Source organism: Pelobates fuscus, chromosome 9 (assembly GCF_036172605.1).
Source record: "Pelobates fuscus isolate aPelFus1 chromosome 9, aPelFus1.pri, whole genome shotgun sequence".
Classification (NCBI taxonomy): Eukaryota; Metazoa; Chordata; class Amphibia; order Anura; family Pelobatidae; genus Pelobates; species Pelobates fuscus.
In genome coordinates, this window is record NC_086325.1 from 80,326,651 (window position 1) to 80,348,950 (window position 22,300).

Genomic DNA, 22,300 nt, shown 5'->3' on the forward strand with positions numbered 1-22,300 from the left:
TATCCACCACTGTGAGAATAACAGTGTGCTTTTTCGAAACAGGCAAATCCACAATAAAATCCATCGCCAAACAGGACCAAGGTTTTTCTGGAACTTCCAGGGGATGTAAGAGACCACAAGGAAGCGAATGAGGTAGTTTAGTCTTAGTACAGACCTCACAGGCTCCGATAAAATCCTTAATATCCCTCCGTAAAGAAGGCCACCAGAAATCCTTAGAGATCAAGGAATATGTTTTGCGAACGCCCGGATGACCAGCCACCTTACTCTCGTGAAGACACTGTAAGAGCTCCAGTTGGAGTTCAGGAGGAACGAAGTGTCTAGATGCAGGAGTCAGTCGAGGTGCCAGATGCTGCAAGCTCCTGATCTGATCCAGAAGCAGAGAATGGATTTTGAGAGTTGTGTTAGCGATGATATTACACTTAGGTACTATAGAGGATAAAACCGGCTCAGATATGGCAGAAGGTTCATGTTGGCGAGACAAGGCATCAGCTTTAGAATTCTTAGAACCAGGCCTATATGTGAGTATGTAATTGAAGTGAGTGAGGAATATAGACCAACGGGCCTGTCTTGATGATAATCGTTTAGCCTCCCCAATATAGGATAAGTTTTTATGATCCGTCAAAATGGTAACAGGATGCAAAGTCCCCTCCAATAGATGTCTCCACTCCTTTAAAGCCATGATAACCGCTAGGAGTTCCCTGTCACCAATGTCATATCTGCTCTCAGTACCCGATAATTTTTTGGAAAAATACCCACATGGATGTAATGGTTTATCCACACCCAACCTTTGGGACAGGATGGCACCTATACCCGTCTCAGAAGCGTCAACTTCGAGTAGGAAAGGTAGAGTAGTATCAGGGTGAACTAAAATTGGTGCGGAAGCAAACAGCTCCTTGAGAGTCTTAAAAGCCAGAAGTGCTTCAGTAGACCAATTCTTAGTGTCTGCCCCTTGTCTGGTCATATTGGTGATAGGAGCAATAATAGAGGAGTAACCCTTAATGAAACGTCTGTAATAATTAGAGAAACCAATAAATCTCTGAATGGCCTTGAGACCCTTAGGTAAAGGCCAATCTAAAATGGATTGGAGTTTCTCCGGATCCATTTCAAACCCCTCTCCAGAAATCACGTAACCAAGAAAGGTAGTCTGGGATTGGTCAAAGCTACATTTCTCTAATTTGCAGTACAAGCCATGTTGAAGAAGTTTGTGCAAAACCCTTCTGACCTGTCCGTGGTGAGTCTCAATATCCCTGGAATGTATAAGTATATCATCGAGGTATACAAAAACACAGTCATGCTGAAACTCCCTAAGAACTTCATTAATAAGATCCTGAAATACCGCCGGGGCATTACAGAGACCAAAAGGCATTACAGTATACTCATAGTGCCCATAACGAGTATTGAACGCAGTCTTCCACTCGTGTCCCTGCTGAATTCTCACCAAGTTATAAGCACCTCTAAGGTCTAACTTAGTGAAAATCTTGGAACCCTTTAATCGATCAAAAAGCTCGGTGATCAAGGGGATCGGATAGGCATTTCTAATGGTTATCTTGTTCAAACCTCGGTAGTCAATGCAAGGTCTTAAAGAACCATCCTTCTTTTTAACAAAAAAAAAATCCAGCCCCAGCAGGGGAGGAGGATCTCCTAATGAACCCTTTGTCTAGGTTCTCACGAATATACTCCTCTAAGACTAAGTTCTCATTCGTAGACAAAGGGTATACATGGCCCCTGGGAGGCATAGTACCAGGAAGTAAATAAATTTTGCAATCAAAAGGCCTGTGTGGTGGTAAGGTATCAGCCTTTCCTTTGTCAAATACCGCCTTTAAATCTAGATACAAGGACGGTATCTGTACTTTAGTAGAGTCGGTAGAGTTATTAAGTGTGTTAACAATACAAAGGGGTGACACTCTCTTTAAACATCTCTCTTGACAACCCTGACCCCACGAGACTATTTCCCCTGATTTCCAATCTATAATGGGGTTATGTCTCTTCAGCCAGGAGTATCCCAGGACTATGGGAACAGAAGGAGATGAAATGAGTAGTAGAGATATCTCCTCCTTGTGTAGAATACCAGTAGTTAAGTTAAGAGGTGTGGTCTCCCGGAAAATCACAGGCTCAACTAAAGGTCTACCATCTATGGCCTCAACAGCCAAAGGTGTCTTCCTTAACTGGGATGGGATGGCGTGTTTGGTGAGAAAAACTTGGTCGATAAAGCTCTCAGCAGCTCCGGAGTCTATCAATGCCACAGTCTCTAAAGTTCCCCTCTCCCAAGTTAAAGAGACGGGTAATAGAAGCCTGTGTTCTTTGTAGTTATGAGTAGAGGACAAAATAGAAACACCCAAGGCCTGTCCTCTAGAGAAACTTAGGTGCGAGCGTTTCCCGGGCGATTGGGACAATTCAAACGTAAGTGACCTCTGACTCCACAATACATACACAGTCCCTCCCTTCTCCTGTACTGTCTCTCCTCTTCTGAGAGGCGAGTAAGGCCTATCTGCATAGGTTCTGGAAACTGTGGAGTTTTGGTTTCAGGACTTTGAAATGAAGGAGCTAGTCTAAAGGAAGGTCTACCGGTTCTATCTCGAGTGTTCTGCCTCTCTCTTAGACGTTCGTCAATGCGAGAGATAAAGGAAATTAAGTCCTCCAAATTCTCGGGAAGCTCTCTCGTCGCTACCTCGTCAAGTATTACATCGGATAATCCGTTTAAAAATACGTCTATATAAGCCTGTTCATTCCACTTAACCTCTGCCGCCAAAGACCTGAACTCTAGTGCGTAATCCACAAGTGTTCGGTTCTCTTGTCTAAGGCGCAACAGTAATCTAGCTGCATTGACCTTTCTGCCAGGGGGGTCAAAAGTTCTTCTAAAAGCAGCTACAAAGGCATTATAGTTATAGACTAATGGATTATCATTCTCCCACAAGGGATTAGCCCATCTCAGAGCCTTCTCAATGAGTAAGGTGATAATAAATCCCACCTTTGCCCTATCAGTAGGGTAGGAACGGGGTTGTAGCTCGAAATGGATACTGATCTGGTTCAAAAAGCCACGACACCTTTCAGGAGAACCAGCATAACATACAGGTGGGGTAACTCGGGAAGAAGCACCTACAGTGGCTACCTCTAGCCCTGAACTCACAGGAGGAATAGAAGTATTACGCATCTCCTCAGGTGGATTATTAGGACGTGATAGTAACGCCTGTAGTGCCAGTGCCATCTGATCCATTCTATGATCCATGGCGTCAAACCTAGGATCAGGAGAACCAAGCTGACAGTTTGTACCTGCAGGATCCATTGGCCCTGTCGTAATGTCAGGATCGGGACAGGGATCAAACACGCAGAGTACAAAGAGTAGCAGATACGTATACCGGACCTTAGAATGGCCGGACTTAACGTAATACTACGTATAGAATGGTCAGGGACAAGCCGAGGTCGAGGGAACGAGAAGACAGGTAAGCGAGAGACAAGCCGGGTCAAGGAAAACAGAGAAGACAGGTAAGTAATAACAAAGCCGGGTCAGAACCAAAAGACAAGAGAATACAAGAGCACTGTGTGACTAGGCTGGCTAGAACCACGACAGGGCAATGAGCAAATGCTGAGAGTTCCCTTAAATACCCTGGTTCTAGAGACTAATCACGCCTCCGCCGAGACCTGATTCGTGTCCGGGATTTGACTGACAGGTCGGGCTAGAATAGCATCATGACGTCGACTATTGAGCGTCACATTACAAAAAGGCATAGTTCTCTCGCGGCCGGCGTTTACATGCGCGAGGGGACCGCGAGGAACGGGAGAATCATGCCGTCTGGATGGAAAAACGTCTAAGTCTCTACCCGTCTCAGGGGTAGAGACTACAGGTACCCTGACACCATGGCCTCCTTCTCCTAACTCATCCATCTCTTGGTCTCTGTGACACAGCCCTCTCATGGTCCTCCCCCTATCTCTCCCAACGCTCCTTCAGTGTCTCTTTTTCCAACAACACCTCCTCTCCTCGTCCTATCTCAGTCGGAGTCCCTCAAGGTTTAGTTCTTGGTCCCCTTTTGTTCTCTGTCTATACTTCTTCTCTTAGCAAACTCATTAGTTAATTTGGATTCCACTACCATCTGTAAGCCAATGACACCCAGATATACCTTTAGGGCTAGAACATCAGTCTGCTTTTTTTTTTTTCCTGTGTAATCTAATTGCAGATGTGTGCCTGCCAGCGTGTGTGCCAGGCTCACAGCGTATACTGTGCCCACTTGCCCAGTGCCACCACTCATATCTGGTGTCACAATAGCTTGCATTTAAAAAAACAACAACTTTTTTGATTGTAATATAATAGCAGTCAATTTCCTTCACACGTGTGCGTTTCAGGGCCTGCCAGGGCACAGTGTCACACCAGTGCAACTCATATCTGGTGTAACAGTAGTGTACATTTTAAAAAAAACAACACTTTTTTGACTGTGAAATAATAGCAGTCAGTTTCCTTCACGCGTGTTCGTTTCAGGGCCTGCCAGGGCACAGTGTCACACCAGTGCACTCATATCTGGTGTAACAGTAGTGTACATTGAAAAAAAAACTAGAAATTTGACTGTGAAATAATAGCAGTCAGTTTCCTTCACACGTGTGCGTTTCAGGGCCTGCCAGGGCACAGTGTCACACCAGTGCAACTCATATCTGGTGTAACAGTAGTGTACATAAAAAACAACTAGAAATTTGACTGTGAAATAATAGCAGTCAGTTTCCTTCACACGTGTGCGCTTCAGGGCCTGCCAGAGCACAGTGTCACACCAGTGCAACTCATATCTGGTGTAACAGTATTGTACGTTTAAAAAAAAAAAAAAAAAAAACTTTTTTGACTGTGAAATAATAGCAGTCAGTTTCCTTCACACGTGTGCGTTTCAGGGCCTGCCAGGGCACAGTGTCACACCAGTGCAACTCATATCTGGTGTAACAGTAGTTTGTATTAAAAAAAACACTAGAAATTTGACTGAAATAATGGCAGTCAGTTTCCTTCACATGTGTGCGTTTCAGGGCCTGCCAGGGCACAGTGTCACACCAGTGCAACTCATATCTGGTGTAACAGTAGAGTACATTTTAAAAAAAACAACACTTTTTTGACTGTGGAATAATAGCAGTCAGTTTCCTTCACACGTGTGCGTTTCAGGGCCTGCCAGGGCACAGTGTCACACCAGTGCAACTCATATCTGGTGTAACAGTAGTGTACATTTAAAAAAAACAACACTTTTTTGACTGTGATATAATAGCAGTCAGTTTCCTTCACACGTGTGCGTTTCAGGGCCTGCCAGGGCACGGTGTCACACCAGTGCAACTCATATCTAGTGTAACAGTAGTGTACATTTTTAAAAAACAACACTTTTTTGACTGTGAAATAATAGCAGTCAGTTCCCCTCACACATGTGCGTTTCAGGACCTGCCAGGGCACAGTGTCACACCAGTGCAACTCATATCTGGTGTAACAGTAGTTTGTATTAAAAAAAAACTAGAAATTTGACTGAAATAATAGCAGTCAGTTTCCTTCACATGTGTGCGTTTCAAGGCCTGCCAGGGCACAGTGTCACACCAGTGCAACTAGTATCTGGTGTAACAGTAGAGTACATTTTAAAAAAACAACACTTTTTTGACTGTGGAATAATAGCAGTCAGTTTCCTTCACGCGTGTTCGTTTCAGGGCCTGCCAGGGCACAGTGTCACACCAGTGCACTCATATCTGGTGTAACAGTAGTGTACATTGAAAAAAAAAACTATAAATTTGACTGTGAAATAATAGCAGTCAGTTTCCTTCACACGTGTGCGTTTCAGGGCCTGCCAGGGCACAGTGTCACACCAGTGCAACTCATATCTGGTGTAACAGTAGAGTACATTTTAAAAAAAACAACACTTTTTTGACTGTGGAATAATAGCAGTCAGTTTCCTTCACACGTGTGCGTTTCAGGGCCTGCCAGGGCACAGTGTCACACCAGTGCAACTCATATCTGGTGTAACAGTAGTGTACATTTAAAAAAAACAACACTTTTTTGACTGTGATATAATAGCAGTCAGTTTCCTTCACACGTGTGCGTTTCAGGGCCTGCCAGGGCACGGTGTCACACCAGTGCAACTCATATCTAGTGTAACAGTAGTGTACATTTTTAAAAAACAACACTTTTTTGACTGTGAAATAATAGCAGTCAGTTCCCCTCACACATGTGCGTTTCAGGGCCTGCCAGGGCACAGTGTCACACCAGTGCAACTCATATCTGGTGTAACAGTAGTTTGTATTAAAAAAAAACTAGAAATTTGACTGAAATAATAGCAGTCAGTTTCCTTCACATGTGTGCGTTTCAAGGCCTGCCAGGGCACAGTGTCACACCAGTGCAACTAGTATCTGGTGTAACAGTAGAGTACATTTTAAAAAAACAACACTTTTTTGACTGTGGAATAATAGCAGTCAGTTTCCTTCACGCGTGTTCGTTTCAGGGCCTGCCAGGGCACAGTGTCACACCAGTGCACTCATATCTGGTGTAACAGTAGTGTACATTGAAAAAAAAAACTATAAATTTGACTGTGAAATAATAGCAGTCAGTTTCCTTCACACGTGTGCGTTTCAGGGCCTGCCAGGGCACAGTGTCACACCAGTGCAACTCATATCTGGTGTAACAGTAGTGTACATAAAAAACAACTAGAAATTTGACTGTGAAATAATAGCAGTCAGTTTCCTTCACACGTGTGCGCTTCAGGGCCTGCCAGAGCACAGTGTCACACCAGTGCAACTCATATCTGGTGTAACAGTATTGTACGTTTAAAAAAAAAAAAAAAAAAAACTTTTTTGACTGTGAAATAATAGCAGTCAGTTTCCTTCACACGTGTGCGTTTCAGGGCCTGCCAGGGCACAGTGTCACACCAGTGCAACTCATATCTGGTGTAACAGTAGTTTGTATTAAAAAAAACACTAGAAATTTGACTGAAATAATGGCAGTCAGTTTCCTTCACATGTGTGCGTTTCAGGGCCTGCCAGGGCACAGTGTCACACCAGTGCAACTCATATCTGGTGTAACAGTAGAGTACATTTTAAAAAAAACAACACTTTTTTGACTGTGGAATAATAGCAGTCAGTTTCCTTCACACGTGTGCGTTTCAGGGCCTGCCAGGGCACAGTGTCACACCAGTGCAACTCATATCTGGTGTAACAGTAGTGTACATTTAAAAAAAACAACACTTTTTTGACTGTGATATAATAGCAGTCAGTTTCCTTCACACGTGTGCGTTTCAGGGCCTGCCAGGGCACGGTGTCACACCAGTGCAACTCATATCTAGTGTAACAGTAGTGTACATTTTTAAAAAACAACACTTTTTTGACTGTGAAATAATAGCAGTCAGTTCCCCTCACACATGTGCGTTTCAGGGCCTGCCAGGGCACAGTGTCACACCAGTGCAACTCATATCTGGTGTAACAGTAGTTTGTATTAAAAAAAAACTAGAAATTTGACTGAAATAATAGCAGTCAGTTTCCTTCACATGTGTGCGTTTCAAGGCATGCCAGGGCACAGTGTCACACCAGTGCAACTAGTATCTGGTGTAACAGTAGAGTACATTTTAAAAAAACAACACTTTTTTGACTGTGGAATAATAGCAGTCAGTTTCCTTCACGCGTGTTCGTTTCAGGGCCTGCCAGGGCACAGTGTCACACCAGTGCACTCATATCTGGTGTAACAGTAGTGTACATTGAAAAAAAAAACTATAAATTTGACTGTGAAATAATAGCAGTCAGTTTCCTTCACACGTGTGCGTTTCAGGGCCTGCCAGGGCACAGTGTCACACCAGTGCAACTCATATCTGGTGTAACAGTAGAGTACATTTTAAAAAAAACAACACTTTTTTGACTGTGGAATAATAGCAGTCAGTTTCCTTCACACGTGTGCGTTTCAGGGCCTGCCAGGGCACAGTGTCACACCAGTGCAACTCATATCTGGTGTAACAGTAGTGTACATTTAAAAAAAACAACACTTTTTTGACTGTGATATAATAGCAGTCAGTTTCCTTCACACGTGTGCGTTTCAGGGCCTGCCAGGGCACGGTGTCACACCAGTGCAACTCATATCTAGTGTAACAGTAGTGTACATTTTTAAAAAACAACACTTTTTTGACTGTGAAATAATAGCAGTCAGTTCCCCTCACACATGTGCGTTTCAGGGCCTGCCAGGGCACAGTGTCACACCAGTGCAACTCATATCTGGTGTAACAGTAGTTTGTATTAAAAAAAAACTAGAAATTTGACTGAAATAATAGCAGTCAGTTTCCTTCACATGTGTGCGTTTCAAGGCCTGCCAGGGCACAGTGTCACACCAGTGCAACTAGTATCTGGTGTAACAGTAGAGTACATTTTAAAAAAACAACACTTTTTTGACTGTGGAATAATAGCAGTCAGTTTCCTTCACGCGTGTTCGTTTCAGGGCCTGCCAGGGCACAGTGTCACACCAGTGCACTCATATCTGGTGTAACAGTAGTGTACATTGAAAAAAAAAACTATAAATTTGACTGTGAAATAATAGCAGTCAGTTTCCTTCACACGTGTGCGTTTCAGGGCCTGCCAGGGCACAGTGTCACACCAGTGCAACTCATATCTGGTGTAACAGTAGAGTACATTTTAAAAAAAACAACACTTTTTTGACTGTGGAATAATAGCAGTCAGTTTCCTTCACACGTGTGCGTTTCAGGGCCTGCCAGGGCACAGTGTCACACCAGTGCAACTCATATCTGGTGTAACAGTAGTGTACATTTAAAAAAAACAACACTTTTTTGACTGTGATATAATAGCAGTCAGTTTCCTTCACACGTGTGCGTTTCAGGGCCTGCCAGGGCACGGTGTCACACCAGTGCAACTCATATCTAGTGTAACAGTAGTGTACATTTTTAAAAAACAACACTTTTTTGACTGTGAAATAATAGCAGTCAGTTCCCCTCACACATGTGCGTTTCAGGGCCTGCCAGGGCACAGTGTCACACCAGTGCAACTCATATCTGGTGTAACAGTAGTTTGTATTAAAAAAAAACTAGAAATTTGACTGAAATAATAGCAGTCAGTTTCCTTCACATGTGTGCGTTTCAAGGCCTGCCAGGGCACAGTGTCACACCAGTGCAACTAGTATCTGGTGTAACAGTAGAGTACATTTTAAAAAAACAACACTTTTTTGACTGTGGAATAATAGCAGTCAGTTTCCTTCACGCGTGTTCGTTTCAGGGCCTGCCAGGGCACAGTGTCACACCAGTGCACTCATATCTGGTGTAACAGTAGTGTACATTGAAAAAAAAAACTATAAATTTGACTGTGAAATAATAGCAGTCAGTTTCCTTCACACGTGTGCGTTTCAGGGCCTGCCAGGGCACAGTGTCACACCAGTGCAACTCATATCTGGTGTAACAGTAGAGTACATTTTAAAAAAAACAACACTTTTTTGACTGTGGAATAATAGCAGTCAGTTTCCTTCACACGTGTGCGTTTCAGGGCCTGCCAGGGCACAGTGTCACACCAGTGCAACTCATATCTGGTGTAACAGTAGTGTACATTTAAAAAAAACAACACTTTTTTGACTGTGATATAATAGCAGTCAGTTTCCTTCACACGTGTGCGTTTCAGGGCCTGCCAGGGCACGGTGTCACACCAGTGCAACTCATATCTAGTGTAACAGTAGTGTACATTTTTAAAAAACAACACTTTTTTGACTGTGAAATAATAGCAGTCAGTTCCCCTCACACATGTGCGTTTCAGGGCCTGCCAGGGCACAGTGTCACACCAGTGCAACTCATATCTGGTGTAACAGTAGTTTGTATTAAAAAAAAACTAGAAATTTGACTGAAATAATAGCAGTCAGTTTCCTTTACATGTGTGCGTTTCAAGGCCTGCCAGGGCACAGTGTCACACCAGTGCAACTAGTATCTGGTGTAACAGTAGAGTACATTTTAAAAAAACAACACTTTTTTGACTGTGGAATAATAGCAGTCAGTTTCCTTCACGCGTGTTCGTTTCAGGGCCTGCCAGGGCACAGTGTCACACCAGTGCACTCATATCTGGTGTAACAGTAGTGTACATTGAAAAAAAAAACTATAAATTTGACTGTGAAATAATAGCAGTCAGTTTCCTTCACACGTGTGCGCTTCAGGGCCTGCCAGGGCACAGTGTCACACCAGTGCAACTCATATCTGGTGTAAAAGTAGTGTACATTTTAAAAAAAATAAAATTTTGACTGTAATTGATTGAATAGCAGTTAGTTGTCTGCAAGCGTGTGTGTCAGGCCTACAGCGTCTACTCTGCCAACTTCTGCCAGTGCACAGTGCCACTCATATCTGTTGTCACAGAAGCTTGCACGCATAGTACCACTAATCGAAAAAAAAATGACAGGCAGAGGCAGGCCACCCCGCAGGGGCCGTCATGGTCATGGTGCTGTGATTCCATTTGGCCCTAGAATAATGCCCAGTGTTCAGAGGCCACGTACCCTGAACTCGAAAAGTTCTGAGGACATAGTTGACTGGCTAAGACAGGACACCCAATCTTCTACAGCTTCCGCTCGGAACCTTGACGCACCATCCTCCTCCAGCTTAGCTTCGGGCACCTCTCAAGTTACCACTCGCCCGCCTGCTGCCAACACCAACACTAGCACCACAGCCGCTTTACTTGATCTGTCAGAGGAGTTATTTACACATCAGTTGGAAGAAATGAGTGATGCGCAACCATTATTGCCAGAGGATGTAGATAACAGGGATATGTCTCAGTCAGGCAGCATTGCACACATGGACGTACGGTGTGATGATGATGATGATGTTGTACCCGCTGCTGCTTCCTTTGCTGAGTTGTCAGATACAAGTGAAGCGGTTGATGATGACGATGCATCCGTGGATGTCACGTGGTTGCCCGCTAGAAGAGAAGAAGAACAGGGGGAAAGTTCAGATGGGGAGACAGAGAGGAGGAGGAGACGAGTTGGAAGCATGGGGAGGTCGTCGCAAGTAGCTAGTGGCACAGTCAGACAGCATGCATCGGCACCCGGGGTCAGCCAGACAGCACACCAATCAACGCATGCTGTTGCCACCACCAGAATGCCGCCATTGCAAAGCTCAGCAGTGTGGCATTTTTTTTGTGTGTCTGCCTCTGACAAGAGCGATGCCATTTGCAACCTGTGCCAAAAGAAACTGAGTCGTGGGAAGTCCAACACCCACCTAGGTGCAACTGCATTGCGAAGGCACATGATCGCACATCACAAACGCCTATGGGATCAACACATGAGTACAAGCAGCACACAAACTCAAAGCTGCCATCCTCCTCCTGGTCCAGCATCTTCAGCCACGTCAACCACTGCTGTCCTCCTTGCCCCCTCTCAACCATCCGCCACTCCATCTCTCGCCTTGAGCAGTTCCTGCTAATCTGCCCACAGTCAGGTGTCTGTCAAGGACATGTTTGAGCGTAAGAAGCCAATGTCACAAAGTTACCCCCTTGCCCGGCATCTGACAGCTGGCTTGTCTGAACTCTTAGCCCACCAGCTTTTACCATACAAGCTGGTGGAGTCTGAGGCGTTCCAAAAATTTGTAGCTATTGGGACACCGCAGTGGAAGGTACCCGGACGAAATTTGCACAAAAGGCAATCCCCAACCTGTACTCGATTGTGCAAAAGGAAGTAATGGCATGTCTGGCAGACAGTGTTGGGGTAAGGGTCCATCTGACCACTGCAGAGGAGTTGGTGACACCGCCACTACTTGCAGGCAGGCCTGCTGCCACCTCCTCTACTCCTCCTACTCCATCCTCTTCCATAACCTCCTCAGCTGAGTCCTCTTCTTCTGCTGCGTCTTGCTCCACATCAACGGCACCCCCCCAGTGTCACGCTGTCTTGGGGTTGACTTGACTGAAAGCAGCACACTGGACCAGCACACCTGTCCGCCCTAAACACACAGCTGGATCAGTGGCTGACTCCGCAGCAACTGGAGATCGGCAAAGTGGTTTGTGACAACAAAAGAAATTTGTTGTCGGCATTGAATTTGGGCAAGTTGACACATGTGCCGTGCATGGCCCATGTGTTAATCTGATCGTACAACGCTTTGTGTATAAGTACCCGGGCTTACAGGACGTCCTGAAACAGGCCAGGAAGGTGTGTGGCCATTTCAGGCATTCCTACACGGCCATGGCGCACTTTTCAGATATCCAGCGGCGAAACAACATGCCAGTGAGGCGCTTGATTTGCAACAGCCCGACACGTTGAAATTCAACACTCCTAATGTTCGACCGCCTGCTCCAACAAAGAAAGCCGTTAACGACTATTTGTATGACCGGGGTGCTAGGAGAGCCTCTGCGGAGCTGGGAATTTTTTTGCTACGTTACTGGACGCTCATGTGCAATGCCTGTAGGCTCATGTGTCCTTTTGAGGAGGTGACAAACCTAGTCAGTTGCACCGAAGGCACCATCAGCGACATCATACCATTTGTTTTCTTCCTGGAGCGTGCCCTGCAAAGAGTGCTGGATCAGGCCGTAGATGGGCGTGAAGAGGAAGAGGAAGAGTTGTGGTCACCATCACCACCAGAAACAGCCTTATCAGCATCGCTTGCTGGACCTGCGGCAATGCTGGAAGAGGATTGTGAGGAAGAGGAGTCAGAGGAGGAATGTGTATTTGAGGAGGAGGAGGAAGACCAACCACAACAGGCATCCCAGGGTGCTCGTTGTCACCTATCTGGTACCCGTGGTGTTGTACGTGGCTGGGGGGGAAGAACATACCTTCAGTGAGATCACTGAGGATGAGGAGTGGGACATGAGTAGCTCGGCATCCAACCTTGTGCAAATGGGGTCTTTCATGCTGTCGTGCCTGTTGAGGGACCCTCGTATAAAAAGGCTGAAAGAGAACGACCTGTACTGGGTGTCCGGTATAAGCAAAAAGTGCCTGAAATGATACCGAATTACCGCAAGTCGGAAAGGATGCAGCAGTACCAAAATCAATTAAAATGTATGCTTTACACAGCGTATAAGGGTGATGTCAGAGCACAACGGGAATCTAACAGGGGAAGAGGTGAAAGTAATCCTCCTCCTCCCACGACCATGCCGGCAAGTACAGGACACTTTACAGACATGTTGTTGATGAGGACATGCAGAGCTTTTTAAGTCCTACGCATCGCCACAGCCCTTCGGGGTCCACCCTCAGAGAACGACTCGACCGACAGGTAGCATACTACCTCGTCTTAACTGCAGATATCGACACTCTGAGGAGCGATGAACCCCTTGACTACTGGGTGTGCAGGCTTGACCTGTGGCCTGAGCTATCCCAATTTGCGATAGAACTTCTGGCCTGCCCCGCTTCAAGTGTTCTGTCAGAAAGGACCTTCAGTGCAGCAGGAGGTATTGTCACTGAGAAGAGAAGTCGCCTAGGTCAAAAAAGTCTAGATTACCTCACCTTTATTCAGATGAATGAGGGATGGATCCCAAAGGGACTGACAGTGGGCGATACATTCGACTAAAAAAGGCCTGATGAGGGGGACGTAACAGGGATTAAACTGATAAGAATAGTACTACTTAACACACCACTCCTATCTGGTGGCACATTAGATTGCACGCGCAGTGCCCCAAATTTGAAGTAGGTGGACCGACCAAGCATCTTTTTCCATCTCCCGGTTCCTAAAATTTATGCCATATACACGTCCCCTGATAGGGGACGTAACAGGGATTAAACTGATAAGAATAGTACTACTTAACACACCACTCCTATCCGGTGGCACATTAGATTACACGTGCAGTGCCCCAAATTTGAAGTAGGAGGACCAACCAAGCATCTTTTTCCATCTCCCGGTTCCTAAAATCGATGCCATATACACGTCCCCTCATAGGGCACGTAACAGGGATTAAACTCATAAGAATAGTACTACTTAACACACCACTCCTATCTGGTGGCACATTAGATTACACGCACAGTGCCCCAAATTTGAAGTAGGATGACCAACCAAGCATCTTTTTCCATCTCCCGGTTCCTAAAATCGATGTCATATACACGTTACCTGATAGGGGACGTAACAGGGATTAAACTGATAAGAATAGTACTACTTAACACACCCCTACTATCTGGTGGCACATTAAATTGCACGCGCAGTGCCCCAAATTTGAAGTAGGAGGACCGACCAAGCATCTTTTTCCATCTCCTGGTTCCTAAAATCGATGCCATATACACGTCCCCTGATAGGGGACGTAACAGGGATTAAACTGATAGGAATAGTACTACTTAACACACCTTATAATAATGCAGAGAGAGGCAACGCAGAGAGAGGAGTCTGAAGAAGAGGAGTCAGAGGAGGAAGGTGGCTTTGAGGAGGTGGAAGACCAAACACAGCAGGCGTCCCAGGGGGCTTGTTGTCACCTTTCGTGGACCCTTGGTGTTGTACGTGGCTGGGTGGAGGAAGAGACCTTCAATGACATCAGTGAGGACAAGGAACGGGACATGGCTAGCTTGGTATCCAACCTTGTGCAAATGGGGAGTTTGCGGTTGTGCAATTGGACTGTTTGCGGTTGTTTGCAGTGCGTTAAACAGGGAGTTTGGTCTGTCACTGTGAAGCGGGCGTAACCCTTACACTACCTGATCGATACAACATCATACCTGATGTTTTAAAGTACGTTATTCCAAACAATTTAGGAATGTTAGGTGATTTATGCCCTTTATGGATTAAAACCAGACTCTGCATCAACTATGTAATTTTCCATGGGAGTTTTGCCATGGATCCCCCTCCGGCATGCCACAGTCCAGGTGTTAGTCCCCTTGAAACAACTTTTCCATCACTATTGTGGCCAGAAAGAGTCCCTGTGGGTTTTAAAATTCGCCTGCCTATTGAAGTCTATGGCGGTTCGCCCGGTTCGCCCGTTCGCGAACATTTGCGGAAATTCGCGTTCGCCGTTCGCGAACGGAAAATGTTATGTTTGCGACATCTCTACTCTCCTTCCCTGACCTCTCCACTGCTGTCCTACAACATGTCACCAATTGCCTCTCTTCTATCTCTGGTTGGATGTCCTCCTGCGTTCTGAAACGTAATCTCTATAAAACTGAGTTTCTTCAATTTCCTCCTCATAACACTGATCCTCCTCCTTCACTCTCCCTGCAGGTTGACGATACCTGCCTCACCCCATCCTTTCAAGCTAGCTGTCTTGGTGTCATTTTTGATCATGGTCTCACCTTTACGCCTCTTGTCCGGTCTGTTGCCAAACCTGTCGATTTCAGCCTAAAAACAATGCCAATTTCTCACGCAAGATGCTGCCAAGGAGCTTGCTCATGCTCTAGTAATCTCTTGCATGGTTTACTGTAATTCTCTCCTAATTGGTCTCCCCAGAAGCTGTACTGCCCCCCTACAATCCTCTCACAGTTCACCCCTCTGTCGATCCTTACACTGGCTTCCTGTACCCCATAATATTAATATACTAACCCTTACCTATAAAGCTCTAGCCCCTCTTGCATTTCTTCACTGATTCATAGGTATGCCCACTATCGGTCTCTCCAATCTACTCATGACCTTCTCCTTTCTGCTGCTCGCACCCTTACTGCAAATTCATGCCTGCAAGACTTCTCACAGGCAGTTCATTTCCTTTGGAACAGCCTACCTACCCCTGTAAGACTCTCCCCTAGTCTTCAATCCTTTAAGATGTCCTTCAAAACTCATCTTTTCAGGACTGCATATGGCATCCAACTAGTAACTTCTATCTCTCAAACCTTCCTCTTGCTCTTTTCCTAAAGGGCATCATTCCGCTCTCACCTCCAGTTCTGCTACTTTCCCACCATGTCTACTTGTGGTCTCGTTCAATACCCTTTCTATTGTGTTTTTATACCCACCTTCTCTAGACTTTAAGCTCATTTGAGCAAGGTCCTCAACTACCTATTGTTCCTGTTACATTTTGTTATTGTCTCATTTGGTAACTTCCCCTCTTATTGTAAAGCACTGCAGAATAAGCTGGTGCTTTATAAATACCAATAATGATAACAATAATAATAATTACAAACTGTGGGTTCTCTACTTCAGTTTTCTAAATGAAGGAGATAAGAGAAACATGCTGCTTTTTGCTTTTGTATAAGTGTTCTCCTCCCACACATGTGTTTCAGGAGTAGTAATCAATAACTTTAGTTTTACTGCAGTTGTCTGAGTATCCCTCCCACTTGATAGAAGCAGTCCAGATTTCCAAAATGGAGGCTGGTAATGTTCAATAACAGTTAATAGTGCTTTATGTGTGCACACCTATGCATATACATGAGATATGGTGTTACCAAAGTATTTCTCTTGCCAGGTACCACTGATCAGGATACTGAATGTTTTTATGTTTTGTGACCGTGTTTAACCTTAATATGTATTATTAGAGTCCATACAGATGTTTAAAGAGCAATTGGATAAATACGTGCAAAAACATAACATACAGGGATATAATTTCTAATTACTGGGGTAATAGCTGCTTGATTCAATGAGATATCTGACTGCTATTTTGGGGTCAAGAAGGATTTTTTTCCTAGTTTGTTGCAAAATTGGAAGCACTTCAGACTAGTTTTTTTTGCCTTCTTTTGGATCAACAGAAAAGACATATGTGAGGAAGGCTGAACTTGATGGTCTCTTTTGATAAGTCTCTTTTCAGCTATGTAACTATGTAACTATGTATTCCTAACTTAAGATGCACAGCTTAGTAGACCCTGCTGTTTGGATGTGCACTATATTCAGTATTCTGCTATTTTATCCCTTGGGAACCTTGAGTTTGGCAATCCATGTAATGTCAGTGTTGGCATTTGTTTGGCTCTTAAGGGGTTAAGGATCAGACTTTCCCACTGATTCCCCTGTTGTGAAGGGATTATAATTTATTTTCTGCAATAAAGGGTATTATTTTGGGCTAATAACTCCATGTAACTTTGATACTGGTTATAGCAAGTATTTATAATGACATTGGAAGGTCCTTCAGTCACCAGGTTTACTATTCAGTCTACTAGGTTTACTATTTCAGGTAAAATTTACCTGCTACCAGAACAATAAGGAAAATAGCTGAACGTGAAGTTCCATTACTGACCTCTGTTCTGATACTCATGGAGATTAATTTGGGCGTACTACTATCTGGACTTCACAGCCAATGTATGGCTTTAAGCTGTTGGGTCATCCTGCATAATATAATATTGTAGCTTGTTTGTGACAAACATTTGGCTGATATGTTTCACATGGTCTCTGTACTTAGATCCGTATATGTGATGGTCATTCCTAACATTGCATTATTATAATTCTTGTGGATTATATGCTTGGACAGGTGTTGATATATTTGCAGATAAAACAAACTGCAGAAGGTCAGTGTAAGTATGCAGTTGTTTGTTCTCACAAGGACAACTGAATATCTTCTACTATCCTGCATATTACATGTCTGTTGCCACAAGGGATACTGTGCCGTTGGTTACCAACTTTTAATCGGTGTCCTGCCTACTGCCTAACTCCTACTGACATTGCACAACAGTCTCTAATCAATTTGATTCTACTGTTTGAAATAATTAGTACTATTTACAATATTTTTTACTTTGCATGTAGGTCCTGACGTTGTTGGCCTACATTACCTACTTATAATTTAGTAGTTGACACAATTTATATGGTTCATACTGATATATTGATATAAATATCATACTGATATTTAACTGATCTGAATGATGTGATTCGTCATGACTTTGCCTAGTAATATCTACTTGTGTTATAGGTTTCTACGTTTCCTGTAACTGTTCATTACTGTATCAAACAATTCATTCACAGTGGGAGGCACTGTTGAGAGTCTGATTTTTGCAATATATAATCACTATTGCTGTGTTTTAATAACAGACTCTCTTATTTCTCTACTAGGCTCTGCCTTTCTCTTATAGGTAGATATTATTTTGTTTCCTGGTATTATTTTGTTTCCAGGTAAGTAGTTCACTAAGCATAACAAAGCGGTGTGCACTGTCTCCAATAAATACACCCAGAAAATAGCAGTATTTTCAGTTTAAAGCTCACCCTGCTATAAAACAGGGGGTGACTGTTTTCATCCAACACTTTCTAAAATGTCATGGATTGTTCCAGTCTGATTTCTGGAAGTTACGCCTTTGTCAAGGTTCTGTTTGATACCACCATCCATTTGGTATTTTATTTTATATTTTGGAAGGACATTAAAGGTCTATAATTCTAGACTGTGTCTTGGTTTTATGGAGTTTATCAAACTTTTTTTTATCCATAACAGGACGGGTGTCTTTTTCTTACAGTAGTTTGTCTTGTATTTGTCCAACCTTCTAACCTTGTTTCTTCAATGGGTTTGGTTATCATGACCTTAATGCCTATCTATATTTCTCCAGGATATTTCTGACACGTGAATACCATGGGGTTACTGACCTAGCAGCTCCTAGGGTAAATTTAATTGTCTGAACATATTTTATGAAAATATTGACTACTCTTTGGCTTTTTTAAGTCTTCTAAGGTTTATGCAGCTCAATGATGATTTTTTATAACCTTTAGCTGTATTTGAACTCTGCCCTTCCCTATATATATATATATATACACTGCTTGAGTATTCCCTATGAGTAAAAGCTGCCATTATTGATATGGAAAATGATTTCATACTTACCGTCATTTTCTTTTCCTGATCATTATTCATGTCAGCATTACATTCCCACCCATCTACTATAAGCATTGTGAAGCTAATTACAAAGACTGCCTGATCGGAAGGGGGAGGATCTATTTATACCAACTTCTATTTGCTGTCCTTTCTGCTGTGAGGGGAGGAGCTAACCCATGAGTAAATGCTGCCATGAATAATGATCAGGAAAATAAAATTATGGTAAGTATGAAACAATTTTCCATAATATATATATATAATGTTGAAAAAATAATTTAAAGCTGTATATCCATCAGGAAATTTTTAAAACGATAACTAAATAAATTTATATATATATATATATATATATTTATATATATATATATATATATATATATATATATATATATTTATTTATTATGGACATTTTTAAAACAATAAATATATATATAGTTATCTTTTTTTTTTAATTTCCTGATGGATATATCGCTTTAAATTTTTTTTTCAACATTTAGTTCCAGTGTTAATGTAATGGGAATATGACTGACTAGTGGAGTTATGCTGTATTTCTTTATTCATATAAATGTGTTGCTTTACTTTTATCTTTCTATAAAAATGTAATACTATATCACCATATATATCTAGTGAATTATGTAATGTTGTAGGTACTATTACTAACTGAAGCTGATTGAACAAGTTCATGCACCTATTTCCATTAGCTGAACTGGAGATCACAATAATCCAATCGATATCCTGGTATTTTACAATCTGTCATTTTAAAACGTAACCCAGAGTGCAGCCTTCTCAATTAAAGTAAATATTAGGGTCAACTTTAAAACTAGCACATTTCACTAACAGAGAGGTGTCACGTTTTATTGAGGACTCAAAATGGTCCAATAAGCTTATGGGACATTTTATTGAACCAGTAAAACAAGTAATAAATCTTGTATAAATTATGTTATCATGCAATATCAAGTGACATACTGTATATAATAAATCAAATATGCAAAGACTGTCTACACATTCTGTACAGTGTTGTTAAAATATTAATGTGGAACACTGGAATTAGACATCAGAAATTAGGATATAGTTAAGAATAAATAGGTTATATATACAAATTGTGTGTAAGATAGCATTTGTGAGAACACTGACCAACATAAAACCTTAAATAGCATATTTAATATGTAACCGAAAACTCATCTAAAACTGGAAGGCTACACCCCCCAAGAAACATATTTAAATGAGAAATATAAAATTTATATACAAGGATATGTTATATAGAGTTACATTTCTTTAAAGTTAGTTAGATATAGGCTGAAACGTAAAGTGACGGTCCAAACACCTAAAGTGTTTTAGCGTGCTGATGTGCTTTAAAGTGTCCCCTCTTTTTTTCATTTAACAGAAAGTGCAGATATCAATAGAAATTGGCACTTTTGTACATTAACCTTGTTACACCCCCTTGTTGTCATTCAGACAACCAATTCCATTACCGTATTTATTGGCGTATAACACGCACTTTTTCTCACTGGAAATAGGGGGCAAATGATGTGTGCATGTTATACGCCGATATACATATTTTTCGCTCCATAAGATGGACTTTTTTTCCCCTCAAAAGTGAGGGGAAATGTCTGTGCGTCTTATGGAGCGAATGTGAAGGTTTACTTACCTGTCTTGAAGTGTGGGCCAGTGTTCAGCGCGCACCGCAGTACTGGAACTTCAATTTCAGGTTCCGGTTTCTGGCGGGACTGAAAGGAAGTGCGCACTAAGTGTGCACACTTCCTTTCAGTCCCGCCGGAAACCAGAACCTGAAATTTAAGTTCCTGTACAGCGGTGCGCGCTGTGAAGCCGGTCCACGCTTCAAGACAGGTAAGTAATTATGGGACAAGGGGAGGCAAAGTGCACTATGGGACAAGGGAAGGGGGGGCACTATGGGAAGGGGGGAGAACACTATGGGATGAGGGGGGGAACACTATGGGAGGGGGTGGAAAATACTACGGGGGGGGAGAATACTATGGAAAGGGGGGGAACACTATGGGATGAGGGTGGGGGAACACTATGGGAGGGGGGGATACTATGGGAGGGGGGGAAATTTCCTTCTTAAAATGAGGTGCGTGTTATACGCCGGGGCGTGTTATACGCCGATAAATACGGTACTTCCTGGTAGTCTAGCTCAGAAGAGCCTTGCCAAGACTTATCACTGAACTGCATTAGGAAGTAAGTGATTGGACAACCACAGGAAGCCTGGGCTGGGGAAAAGGGGGCTGGCTTACAACGATTTAAGACAAGAGATCTGCTGCTTTTGCAAGCTGTTTTAAAGATATCCACCAATGAAAAAAATAATGCATAATTAATGCATGGTTTCATGGGGATATATATATATATATACTAAATAATTTATTAGTTTTTTTATTTGGACAGGAAAGTGACGCTTTAAATAGAGAATACTAATAGTTAGAGCTGTTTGAAACATGATTTTAATAATGTATCTAATAGACCACTACATGTGAAATAAAAAAGATTTATGCCTTTATATATACATGTATACTTTACCTATAATGTATCAGGAATGATATTACACTTACAATAACATATTGCATTTACTACCTTGTTTAACAAGGAAAACCACCCCAACAGTTAAGTTTTATACTTATATTTCATTTTTCAAAATTCCCATTCAATTAACTTTTTAATACCTGGTCTATATCAGTCCTCAGGCACTCAAATAAAATTCCCTCTAATATTTTTGTAAAACATGTAAGTATAGTACTACTACATTTTGTAAATTTAAATGAACAGACATGTTATATGTTTGTGGAGAATTTTTATTTTTTATTTTTTTTTCATCATTACCTGTAGTTCTGGAATAACAGAGCCTCGTTCTGCACAGGAACCAGCAAAGGTCGTTAATGGTGAAGGAAGGACAATTGGATTGGGACTCATAAAACTACTCATGTCACATAACAGAGTCTCGATCTGTTCTCTCTGCATTACCACTTTATCCACCACAATGAATTTATTCCATGGCAACCACAGTGTCCTCTTTACAGGAAAAAAAGGTGATCTCTCAAAAAGGAGCGTAACAGAGATTCCACCAATTGTAACAAGATCAAAACTAAAGGAAATATAAGAACAAAGAAACATTTTAGAACAAATGATAATGGCACTTTTGCTAAGACGTGTATTGATGACAAGGTACATGAAAACATATAAACACTGTAAGTGCCAGAGAAGGACTTTTTTTTAAACCACTGAGCATTCTCTAGAACTCAAGGGTTATACTAGAGCTGCTGAACTTCAATATTAAAGTCCACAGGAAAACACTTTCCAATAGACTTATAGATTAATTTTGGTCCAAACTGCAATTCATTCAAATCTGGGCCACTCAGTTGATCGGTCGAATCATCAAACTCCAAATCGCGAACCAACTGAAACACACTATGACCGAGCATGTTTTTTTTTGCTTTTATGAATAGATTCCACCCATTGCGCCAAAAAAAGATGTGATTGTGGAAAAAGAGATGATTTATGGCTGAGGAAGATTCACATAATGTTGATTTTAATCACAGGTCAAAAGAGAAATAAGCTATAGAGTACAAATAAAACTTTTTCGTCTACTTGATCTGTGAAACAAAAGGTGGAAAAATGCTCTTATCAGTGTACTACAAAATTTATACAGAATATGTATTTTAGTGATATATTTTTACAGTACACTTGTTTGCACATTTTTGCACCCTTTTGGATTGCTCATTAAGTTTAGTTT

At 42.4% G+C, this 22,300-nt stretch overlaps 1 protein-coding gene across 1 annotated transcript in view; it reads right to left on the reverse strand.

Annotated features, from left to right (window-relative positions):
• TENM1 (teneurin transmembrane protein 1) overlaps positions 1-22,300 on the reverse strand; it is a 642,971-nt gene that overhangs the window by 134,902 nt on the left and 485,769 nt on the right. Inside the window, exon 19 of the mRNA XM_063432113.1 lies at positions 21,391-21,652. Coding sequence (XP_063288183.1) covers positions 21,391-21,652 — 262 coding nt within the window. The remainder of the gene's footprint in view (positions 1-21,390; positions 21,653-22,300) is intronic.